This window comes from Coregonus clupeaformis, chromosome 13 (genome assembly GCF_020615455.1).
Source record: "Coregonus clupeaformis isolate EN_2021a chromosome 13, ASM2061545v1, whole genome shotgun sequence".
Lineage (NCBI taxonomy): Eukaryota > Metazoa > Chordata > Actinopteri > Salmoniformes > Salmonidae > Coregonus > Coregonus clupeaformis.
The window spans coordinates 43,418,371-43,430,755 of record NC_059204.1 but is presented as its reverse complement, the minus strand read 5'-3'; the positions used below and the strand labels follow the sequence as shown (position 1 = coordinate 43,430,755).

General features: G+C 43.2%; 2 protein-coding genes across 7 annotated transcripts in view; both read right to left on the bottom strand.

Moving 5' to 3' along the window:
* LOC121579528 (ephrin type-B receptor 4a) overlaps nucleotides 1-3,576 on the bottom strand; it is a 33,491-nt gene extending 29,915 nt beyond the window's left edge. For both annotated transcript variants that reach the window (XM_041894187.1, XM_041894188.1), the window contains exon 1: nucleotides 2,641-3,576. In XM_041894187.1, the coding sequence (XP_041750121.1) occupies nucleotides 2,641-2,719 (79 nt within the window). In that variant the 5' untranslated portion in view covers nucleotides 2,720-3,576. The remainder of the gene's footprint in view (nucleotides 1-2,640) is intronic.
* Nucleotides 3,577-9,399: 5,823 nt separating this feature from the next.
* LOC121579527 (disks large homolog 4-like) overlaps nucleotides 9,400-12,385 on the bottom strand; it is a 96,677-nt gene continuing 93,691 nt past the window's right edge. For all 5 annotated transcript variants that reach the window (XM_045224449.1, XM_045224448.1, XM_045224447.1 and 2 more), the window contains 3 exons: nucleotides 12,046-12,158; nucleotides 11,848-11,939; nucleotides 9,400-10,893 (listed from right to left, as the gene is read on the bottom strand). In XM_045224449.1, the coding sequence (XP_045080384.1) occupies nucleotides 10,787-10,893; nucleotides 11,848-11,939; nucleotides 12,046-12,158 (312 nt within the window). In that variant the 3' untranslated portion in view covers nucleotides 9,400-10,786. The remainder of the gene's footprint in view (nucleotides 10,894-11,847; nucleotides 11,940-12,045; nucleotides 12,159-12,385) is intronic.

Sequence of the window (12,385 nt, the reverse complement as noted above, 5' to 3'; positions counted from 1 at the left end):
ACACACACACACACACACACACTGTCTAATCTCAGAGGGTTTGGGGCCCTTTTGAGGATTTTACCCTGTGGACAGAATCCAATCTACCCCCCACGGACACCAAGCTTAACTTGGCCAAATTAATCATCACCAGCATTGCCCTTTTTAATACCTTCACAGTCCTGCAGTGACCACATGGAAGTAACACTTCAAAAATCATCAAATGCCATGTGAATATTATTCAAAAAGTAAATAAGATCTTTAAGTGGAGTTTTAAAAGATAAGGGAGAGGTCATATTCAATAGATTAGCCTAACTCCCAGCACACTGTTTCTCTTTCTTCTCTGTTGTGAGTTGAAAAGGGAATTAGGGAACAGATGTTGGAGGTGGGTTCATGACATGAAAACGATACAGTGTAGGAAGTGAAGCAGGCCTACAGTGTAGGAAGTGAAGCAGGCCTACAGAGTATCGTTACAGGCCAGGATGTAGAGTGAATCGTAATAGTTCAGATACTTATTGAGGACAAGACCTCTAAAATGAGCTTAATTTAAATTAATCAACTAATACACACAACAACAACAACAATAATATATGCACGCATGACTGTAAGTCGCTTTGGATAAAAGCGTCAGCTAAATGGCATATTATTATTATTATTATTATAAAACATAATCATGAATTGATTTTGGCGTTACTGTGGCTAAATACAGTGACGTTGTAGTAGGCATACCCAACTAATCCCTTCAAGTCTCCTGTTATACCATAGCCGTGCTCGGGTGTTATCGATGCCTGTCAAACAGCACCATGTTAATTGTTTGTAGATAGCAGGGACCAGGTGTCTCCATTTCAGCATGTAATGTGGAACTAATCCGAGCCATGCCATTCAGGATTGATTGGTAGTGAAACACCACAGAAATGGTCTGGGTGGATGCGGTCCAAAAGTATGTGGACATCCCTTCAAATTAGTGGATTCGGGTATTTCAGCCACACCCGTTGCTGACAGGTGTATAAAATCAAGCACGCAGCCATGCAATCTCCATAGACAAACATTGGCAGTAGAATGGCCCTTACTGAAGAGCTCAGTGACTTTCAATGTCGCACCGTCAATTTCACCTTGCTAGAGCTGCCTGATCAACTGTAAGTGCTGTTATTATGAAGTGGTAGGCCACACAAGCTCACAGAACGGGAAAGCCGAGTGCTGAAGCCCGCAGCGCGTAACAATCGCCTGTTCTCGGTTGCAACACTCACTACCGAGTTCCAAACTGCCTCTGGAAGCAACGTCAGCACAAGAACTGTTCGTTGGGAGCTTGAAATGGGTTTCCATGGCCGAGCAGCCGCAAACAATCCTAAGATCACCACGCACAATGCCAAATGTCGGCTTAAAGCTAGCCGCCATTGGAATCTGGAGCAGTGGAAACGCCTTCTCTGGAGTGATGAATCATGCTTCACCATCTGGCAGTCTGACGGACAAATCTGGGTTTGGTGGACGCCAAGAGAACGCTACCTGCCCCAATGCATAGTGCCAACTGTAAAGTTTGGTGGAGGAGGAATAACGGTCTGAGGCTGTTTTTCATGGTTCGGGCTAGGCTCCTTAATTCCAGTGAAGGGAAATCTTAACGCTACAGCATACAAAGACATTCTAGACGATTCTGTGCTTCCAACTTTGTGGCAACAATTTGGGGAAGGCCCTTTCCTGTTTCAGCATGACAATGCCCCTGTGCACAAAGTGAGGTCCATACAGAAATGGTGTGTCGAGATTGGTGTGGAAGAACTTGACTGGCCTGCACAAAGCCCTGACCTCAACCCCATCGAACACCTTTGGGGTGAATTGGAACGGCGACTTCGAGCCAGGCCTAATCACTTAACATCAGTGCCCGACCTCACTAATGCTCTTCTGGCTGAATGGAAGCAAGTCACCGCAGCAATGTTCCAACATCTAGTGGAAAGCCTTCTCAGAAGAGTGGAGGATGTTATAGCAGCAAAAGGGGGACCAACTCCATATTAATGCCCATGATTTTGGAAGGAGATGTTTGACGAGCAGGTGTCCACATACTTTTAGCCATGTAGTGTATGGATCCACCCAGACCATTTCTGTGGTGTTCCACACCTTTCCAGAACACACGCTCCCATACATACACACACAGCTAATTCATTATCACCTTTCTATCTTAAATGAATCCAGGTATTTAGGTTGTTTTGGACTGTTTTTAAAATGCCTATATAAAGATACTTACATAGGCTCTTGAAGTGAAAAGTTCATCTTCATTAACGGGGAAAAGTCTCACTCAGAATTTAATTGCAATAGTAAGATATGGGAGGGTGATGATTCTCTATACAAAGACAACATACTATACTGTAAACATAGTTAATGCAGGAGTGTATGATTGATTAACCATCACGATGATTGTCAACTAGCATGTTACATTGCTATGTGCGGCTGTTACAATGTAACGGTGCTGTTGTTACAATGTAACATGTGATGCAATTACAATGTAACCACAATCTGAAGGCAAAAGGGGCCTTAATTATATTTTCCAATAACCTATTATTAGGTAGCCTAATAACCCCACTGTACATTTTTCGTCGAGAATAAGCATGATGACAGCACATGAAACAGCCTTGTTGTACTTGAGAACATTGTACAGGAGGTAATCCAACCTACCTTCCTCTGCTGTCGACAGAAGCACACATTCCAGCAGGACCAGCCAAAGTGGGGCACTGCGCCTGGATAGGAAATCCATAATGGCATACAGATTATCCGTAATATAAACGAACTCCTTCGGTTGTGTGGGTCAAAAAAAGTGTAACTGGTAATTTAGTGGCACGGTCAGCTGGACCGTGTACCCATTGGCCGCAACACTGACCACATCTGACACGGACCACAGTTCAAACACCAGTTTCACTAGGAATGAGTAATAAAAAAAATGTGGTCACAACATTACAAGGAAAACCTTGCTTTGACGGACGATTGCAAGTCAATATCTCATGGAATAAGTCGATAAAAATAGTCGACCACCAGTTTCTTTAAAAATCTAGTATAGACAATCAAATATGAACTTTCATATTAGGAAAAACGTTCCTTTATAGTGCTATAGCATATTGTATATCTTGGCTATACAATTATATAGCAAAGTTGTCCTCTGTCATATTCGAAAAGGGGACGCATGTATGTGAAACTTATCGTATCCTTGGGATGTATTCGGTCCACTCTTTGTCCTCTCAATTCGATGCCTAGACTCCGCAATTAAGGCACTTGAAAATCCCCTCAATTGTCAACATGAACGAAAACAATGTTACTGCTGTGTTTTGTTCGTTTCGGTAGCCTATTTTGTTTCCAAACGACCAGAACAAGAATTGTATGTTTTTTTGTTTTTTATCCTCCTAAAAGATCTAGTCGATGGGGTCGGGAACAACTGCGTGTCTCGTTACCACTGCCTTCATGTTTCCAATGATGTAGAATGGTTTACAAATGTAATACTTTAAAGAAAAACGTTACGAGAAATCACGCTCAGGGAAAATAAACAAAAAACAAAAAGTTATGCACTTATTCCCCCGTCCACTCGTAGTCGTCTCACCGGGGATGTTTCACCACACACAATCACCGTCGAATACACTAACCTCCACTGACTGCATACGCCCCGCCTTCACGCACACAGTTTCGGCCAACCATAGGTCAATTTGAGCTGTCAGTCAAATAGGAATACGAAAATCAATGTATGTTTTCACTCGACCCCATTTTTGTGATATTTTTGCAATCTTGTATTTCATGGGGAAGAGCTGTTTCTTCCTTTTTGTTTCTGTAGCCTAAATACCGGGAGTGATATTGCTCACACCAAAGTGTTATCATGTTTAATTCATGATACACAAATTGAAATAGCCTACATGTTTTTGGGATGTGGAGATCATATTACAATGTTCTCTTTTATTGGGATGTGGAGATCATATTACAATGTTCTCTTTTATGGTCTTTAGTTTCATCCCAGTCTGCTCTGCAAGCATATACGATATGTAGGCTACTTACTACAATATCTATGGAGAAGAAACCAGCAGACTGTCTGGTTTCATGTCACCTCAATGCAGGGTCGCAGGGACCCGCTTTGGGATTGGCCTGTTATTTCCTCGGCAGTGACTTCATGAAAGTTAAGGAGCGGTTTGTCCTTTTCTTATGTAAATGATCTGAAAGACTGGTGGAAAACAATTAGTAGCAGTGAAAGACTGTCACTCGGCTGAGAACAAGAAAGCTTTGAGAATAAAAAATAATGCTTATTATGATATACAGTATATTTTATAATGATATTCTATGATATACCTATATTATGGTATAGTCTGCAGGTCAGAAAACGGACATTTCTGTTGTTAGATCTAAGTGATTTTTTATTCATTTATTCAGGGTGTGTGACTTGCAATGGTCTACAAATCTTTTTCACACCACACATTTAGCGCATACTATGCTCACATCAAGTAAGCATTTCCACTCGAGACATTAGGCGACTTAAAACTCCTTGTCCTACACAGAAACTGCTGTAACGTAAGTTAATGTAGCCTACCTAGCTAAATGCGATAATCAGCTTATAATAATAAGGGAATTATAATCAATGGTGTTGAATTTAGCTATTTGCACAGAAACCACACTTTGACCCACACACTTATATGTCACACATACAGAATATGAGCAGTATGCATACGAAGACACAACCAATACCAAACCCATACCTGTATACCCATTGTGCAGGTGGTGTAGGCAACTGTGTGTTGCAGTGGGAAGCTTATTTGGTTGTGTTTGTGAGTCCAAGGTGGCCCAAAAAAAGCCTGGTCCATGGGTAACTGGGTCAGAGGAATGCTAAATGGGGTCAGGTCTAACTGGGCTTAATCCCAGGCCTATCTGAAGGCTGTGAGCACATGGTCCAGAGGAGTCAACTCTCTCCTGTGGCTCACACACTCCTGGACAAGATCCATTCATACACTACACAATACTACAGCAGCAGTATACCACTCTGTCTTCCACTCTGTCAATGTGAATTAAAGGCAGACGTTGGAGGGAATAAGGCTGGATCAGCAAGTTTCTCAGAGACGGTATGCATCCATAGTGGGCCACAACCCCATGTTCCCCTACACATATGCTAACAGCTCTGAGGGTGTTGGACGAGACTTCTGGGGCTTCCCTCTCTTGGGTGAGACAGAGACATGGTGGAGGTGAGAACAGAGGGAACCAGAATAATGAGTGAAAGAAAGACACAGCGTGAAGAGCTGAGGCTCACACAGTGCCACAGAGGTGTGAAGTCGGCTGTGGTTCAGCGTCAGTGCATGTGTGTGTGTAAATGGGGAGGGAAGGCTATATACAGCTACTGTTCTGCCATGGCCTCAGGACGTCTGATGCTACTGTTACATCCCGGGCCAAAACACTTCCATCCTCTATCCCCAGACAGTGGAGCAGGTGTGAGGTAACAATGACCAGCGGCTTTTCTCTGCTTCTGATGCTCAACACAACATTTAGCCTTCCCGTCCATAATATTGATGACTGTTTTATAACTGTACAGTCACCGTAATTCCCCCAAAGCGCTCAGCTGCAATCTTCCTCAGCCCCTCTCCTCCCGCCGTGATCACTTCATGTCACCCATCTTTAATTGGGATATCAAAATGGAAATAACATGAAAATACAGGGTTGCCATGGTAACCATGGAGGTTAGAAAGGTGTGGGGAGGGTGGGAAGTTGTGCTGTGGAATGCAGGATTTAAATAATAACGCAGACACAAAATAATTCATTATGCAAAAGAGAGAGGCAGGGAGGGAGGGAGGGAGGAGGAAAGGATAAGGACACAGAGGACACAGGAAGAGAGAGTGAGGGAGAGGAGGGGAGAAGGGCATGAGGGACAGAGAGAGAGAGAGAGAGAGAGAGAGAGTGTGTGTGTGTGTGAGAGTGAGAGGGAGGGGAGAGAGAGCTGTGAAAGAACTGCTTTCATGGCTCATGGGCATGGTCTCGTGTTTAGCTGGCAGGGAGACCTTCAGCAGCACAGCCATAAGCCAATGGAACAGAACCAGACTGCTGCCATAGCAGGTGCTACCCCATCCCAACATACAGTACACCCACCCCACCCTCCCATCACTTGAACCCCTCCCTACATACCTTTAGCCCCCTCCCATCGTAAAACAGCCCACCCCAATCCAAACCCATATATCCTAACTCCGGCACTCTTTCAAATAGGCTCCATAATCCCATACTTCATGCCTGTATCCTAGTTCAGTGACACCCTAGCCATACAGCTGGCTACTTAAAGGGAGACAACCCAGGTATTACTGTTAAAGGATGATGATAATGGTATTATTTTACAATCTTATGTAATCCATTCAACAGAGACATATGTCAAATCTCATTGTGCTAACAGCTAACCCTAGAGCTGACCCAGTTCTGACGAGATAATGTGCTCATAAATTAAACGGTAATGGAATCCTGTTGTTGTGACCTGAAGTGCTGAACCACAGTGAGAAATATCTGGATGACACAAAGACTGTACACACAATGAATGTGAGGTGGAACATCAGCACAGAGCGTAAATGAAGGATCCTGCCAGGCAGCACACACATACAAAGGAAGAAGCTGAATAGCTAGTATTCACTACCGATTGTGAAAATGACCAACTAAAAGACTGTTAAAAAAGTACTTATTATTTGTTTTGTGAAATGTCAAATTGGCAGATCTGTAGTGGGATAGATAAGCCTATGGTTAACTGGCCTCTCAGACTGATCCTAATCACACTGGGGGAGCCACTATGGCGTGATTCTCTCTTCTCACACCCCATTAGTCACACCAAGTGCATACCTGCAGCTACACAGGGCACACACAAGCCAAATAGCCACACACACCTAATGGACTGGTTATATAGCGATTTTCCAATGCTCAAAGTGCTTGACATTGTAAGCGGGGGGGGCTCACCTCATCCTCTCACACAATTCAGTGCCATGTGAACACACACACACACACACACACACACCTCTATATCTCAGGCTCACAGAGGAAGTATCTTTGTTGTGTGATTTCCTAAAGGGAAAAGGGTGGTCCCCTGGGTGTCAGCAGAGTGGGGAGAGAGGGAGAGAGAGAGAGAGAGAGAGAGAGAGAGGGAAAGAGAGGGAGAGAGAGAGAGGGAGAGGAAGGGAGGGAGGAGAACACGGAGAGATAGAGAAAGAATGAGAGAAAGAGCAAAGACAATACATTTGGGAATACAAGAAACACACAAAAACACACCACAACAAAAGGACAGAGAGCCAAAATAAAAGATTGCAGTACATGAAACTGGAGACTGCGGAGAAGTACTCTACAAAAATGACATATGAGCGCCCCCTAAAGGCCACAATGTTCTTATCTTTTTCCTCTTCCCAGGCTGAGGACCAACCTTCCCTGCATGGTGTCTTCCTGGCTTGTTCCCAAAACACAACATGAAACCGTCTGCAAAAACAAAATGGTGCCATGACACAATTTTTTTCTTCCAGAAAGCTTATTTTAATTAATTGTCTTGTCTTTATAGCTAATTTACAACAAGCGATTCACTTAAATGAAACATATTAGTTTGCTTGATATTGTCATTGTCAAATATCTCTTGCAAGATAAATCATTTTAAACATGTTCTGCATCAGTTGACTTTGATGTAATTTTATCATCAGTCTATTCAGTAAAAATGTATATATATTTTGTTTAGGAGTATCACACTATGATATGGATGACTGAGACAGAGAATAAGAAATAGATTTGATTTTTCAAATAAATAAATTAATAACATATTATTATTCCATTCATGTAGATTGTGTGTTCTTGTGTACGTGTCTGTCTGTGTAAGAGAATAAGAAGTGCTGTGTGTGTGTGTGTGTGTGTGTGTGTGTGTGTGACCCACTCAAAGTGATGTGTTCCTGTGTCTTACAGGGGGTAGCAGGGCTGTGGTCTCAGGTCCCAGTGCTGAGACTGATGGTTTCTCTAATGTCCAATCATCAGTATGCATTGCCAGAGTGTCCCACTCCCCACACATCTCTGTATTTACAACAGTTCTGGCCAGTCCCCAAAAACTGAGATTTCTTTAAGTGAAAAAAAGTATTAAAATGATAATATACAGACTTATAAGTGAATAAAACTGAAACAGTGAAAGCAGTTAATAATAAATAATCAATCCAAAACATTAACACTTTCCATCTCTCACTGGGAAAAGCAAGTAATCCAAAATAAAATAACAATAAATATGAATGGTCACTTCCACCAGTAACTTCACTCTTTAAACGTCAAATCAAAGTTCTTAACAAATGTTTCAAAATATAAACTAGTGTCTGTAAACCCCTGGAATCTATATTTTATTTTGTCTTATTCTCACTCCCTCTATTAATACCTGTATTAATGCTGTCAGTGCAAACATATTATCATACTTATATATTATACCTATAACATATTATTATATATCTTCTAAGACACCCAAACCCACTCTCATTGCATATCATCACTACACTATTGCACCAAATCTCATGAGCGTGGCACTCACACATGCAAGCGCACAGTCACACACACGCAAGCACACACACACATTTGCATCCCCACCCATTCACATGCACAACCACCCACATACGCATACACACACAACCTTACCCTATCCATAAGATTGGACTTGTGTATTATATAGCTACTGTACCTCAACTCAAAACACTCCAGCCACAGGAAGTGAGATGTGTAACTGGAGAAGATAATAAACATACTGCACTGAGGATCAGTTATATCTCAGTTATATCTCAGTTATATCTCAGTTATATCTCAGTTATATCTCAGTAATAGCTCAGTTATATCTCAGTAATAGCTCAGTTATATCTCAGTTATAGCTCAGTTATATCTCAGTAATAGCTCAGTAATAGCTCAGTTATATCTCAGTTATATCTCAGTTATATCTCAGTAATAGCTCAGTTATATCTCAGTAATAGCTCAGTTATATCTCAGTTATAGCTCAGTTATATCTCAGTAATAGCTCAGTAATAGCTCAGTTATATCTGAGTTATAGCTCAGTTATAGCTCAGTAATAGCTCAGTAATATCTCAGTTATATCTCAGTTATAGCTCAGTTATATCTCAGTTATATCTCAGTTATATCTCAGTTATATCTCAGTTATTATGTGTTTCTTTGTGTGTTTGTGTGTCAGGACTGTGTGTTGTGGAAGGGCAAATCGAGCAAAGTCAATGACCAAAACAAATCCCCAAACACAAGAGAAACTTTACCCAAACAAAGCAATGGAATATTGTTGAAGAGATATTACATTTTACAGGCTCTAACTCCTGTTATAAATCGTCATTAAAAATATATATTTGTATAGGCCATTTTGTCTGTTAAACGTGTTATATATACGTAGCCTTAATTTGTGAGGAAAGAAAGAGAGAGAGCAAGAAAGAGGCAGAGAAAGAGTGGTAGAGAGGAAGAGATGATTTAATCCTCACACAGTCCACACACACACAGGCCAATGAGAACACTGTGTGTGGGTTGTTGAGGGGTCTATTTGGAAGAGTGATCAGAGAATTGGCTGTGGTGCTCTTAACACTAAAGCGCTGAAGCTAAGGACTCTGCTGTTGGGCCTTAAGAGAACATTCAGCCTGGAATCTGCCTGACCGTTACAAACAGGCCAGAACACCCAGTGCTTTTGGAGAAGAGCTAGGTGGATTAGAATGGCACTACTGTACTGCTGACCGTGTGTGTGGTACAGAAGAGACCCAGAGGTTATATGTGAGGTCGTCCATTGTCTATGCACACAGTGAGTTAGCACACAAGACAGACACCCTCATCTTTCTCCATCTGTACCGCTCTGCTCTTCTCTCTGTTGAGACATGCTAAAAACTCCCCCACCATCAAAACAGAGAACGGGTGGCGCACACCTCTCAGTCATTTCTTCTTCTTCTTCTTCTTCTTCTTCTTCTTCTTCTTCTTCTTCTTCTTCTTCTTCTTCTTCTTCTTCTTCTTCTTCTACATCCTTTCTTCTTATTATCCATCCTTTTCCTCAACTTCCATATCCGTTGTCTTTGAGGACGCATGCACAAATTCAGCATTTTAGTTTATATTTGAGCTGCTTTTGAAAAATGCCCTCGCAAATGCTATTCATGGGTGATTGAGCGAATGCCAGTCTTGGTTAGTGGGATGTTGTTCATAGTTGTTGACACACAGAGCAAAGCCTTCTCACTAGAATATAGCCTCCTCCGTGTCAGAGGGACTCAATAGGATTTGTGTGTCCCTCCATAGTCTATGCACTCCTTCTCTCTCTCTCTCTCTCTCTCTCTCACCTTTTCATGTCCTGAATGGAGAGAGAGTTGACAGGAGGAGGAGAGAAGGCTAAGGGATATAAAAAAGGAGGGATCAGAGGGCTGCTGATGGTTTTGCCCGCCTGTTTGTCAGTGGGGATGTCAAAGGCAGCCGATGAGACTGAGGGAGACGGAGAGGGGGAGATGGCGGATCCGTTACCCTGTGCTTATCCTGGGGACGCCCCCCGCCCTTCCCTGCCACGCCCAACTGGGTCACCCCTCTCCAGTCTCTCTCAGTACTCATAACACATTGATTATATATGAATACTGATGAAATACTGTCCTTACCTGTCTCTCTGTGTTTTTATTCCTGTGTCTCTCTTTTAATATTATTCTGTGTGTCTCTCTTCACGTCCCCCCCTGTGTGTGTGTGTGTGTATGTCTCTGCCTTAGTGTTTGTCTGTGTCTCTCTGTGTCTCTCTCTGTCTCTCTGAGCGCTGGTTGGGCTGGAGGGCAGACTGGCTGAGGGTGGTTGGGGGGTGGAGGTGGGTTAGGGGGCAGCCTCACAGCCTCTCCCGTGTGGGGATCCAGATGTAAGGCCCCGATTGCTCTTCGATCACCGTCTTCACCTTGTGGTAAACCTCCTCGAAGCTGTCGCCTTCCACCACAGCTGGAGAGGGGGAAGAGGTAAGGTGAGGGAGAGGGAGACATAGAGAGGAAGAGATGAAGAGAGAGAGAGAGAGAGAGAGAGAGGGGGAGAGAGAGTCAGATATGTGTCTTTCTGTGTGTGGAAGGAACTATGAGCCAACATCAAGATCAAGTCAGAGGAGAATTAGGTCAACACGTTCCAGCGTAGTCCTATCCTGCAATTAATGACCGAAAGCACCCTCTTTGGACTCATGGGAGGATTGTTGTAAATATAACATTAATAACATTTTTATTTATTTTTTACAATGAAAATCTGTTGTCAAACAGTTCTGTTATATTTCAATTTCAACTCTATATCTGACATGGTACAGGTGCCTTATTTTTTAAAAGCCCATAACCATGTGTGTGAGGTGTGTCAGTAGCTGAGTGTAGATGCGGTGAGGAATCAAGCGCAGGAAACACGGGCGTTCGTCAACAGACTTTAGTAACAAAAATAACAGCACCAAACAGGCGAACAGCCAACCCAACCGGGAGGCAAAATACAAAGTACGCACAATACACACAGTGCGTAAAAATGACGATAGCGCACACAGTGCGGACTCTCGGAAAAACAACAATCCTGAGAGTAATACCAAAGAGCAACAGCTTGACAAATAAACAATACCACATAACACCTGCCCCCACACACGAAAACTAAATAGGCAACCAAATCAAACACTAACAAGGGACAGGTGTACAAACAGACAAAACCAAACAAACATGAAACATCGAACGGTGGCAGCTAGTACTCCGGGGACGACGACCGCCGAAGCCTGCCCGAACAAGGAGGAGGAGCAGCCTCGGCCGAAACCGTGACAAGGTGTATACTTTTGTTTCAAAGTAGAATTGTTTAAGACTACCAAGAATCACTCTGTGACCCTGATTTAACCCACTGCAGTAAAAGGTTAATTAATGGAATTACAGCCCAAAGTGTTACCTGAGAAGCACTCTAGGAAGTCCTGTTCCAGTTTGAGAGCACGGTCCATGCCCTTCCTGGCCTGCTCTTCTGTCAGACGAGTGTTGATCTCTCTGCACAACAACAACACACACAATCACCAATCAACACAAGTCAGATAGCTAGTGTGTGACTATGTCTATACTTTGTGTTTATGTGTGTGTGTAAGTGTGTACATACAGGACATTCTCCAGTGACTTGGGTCGGACGAAGATGGCGATGGGGTGCAGCTGAGCGGCCTGTAGTCTGCGGACAGCATTGGCCGACACGTCCAGTATACAATGTTTCCCCTGCTACTCACACAGCACAGGAGGGAAAGGGAATGATGAGGGGAGGGAGAGAGAGGAAGGAGGGGAGGGAGAGATGGAGGAGGGAGAGATGGATGGAGAGAGAGGAAGGAGGGGAGGGAGATGGAGGGAGAGAACAGAGGGAGGTAGGGAAGGAGGGAGGAGGGCAGGGAGAGAACAGAGGGAGGTAGGGAGGGAGGGAGTAGGGGATTCAATCAGCCAGATCCTTTTAC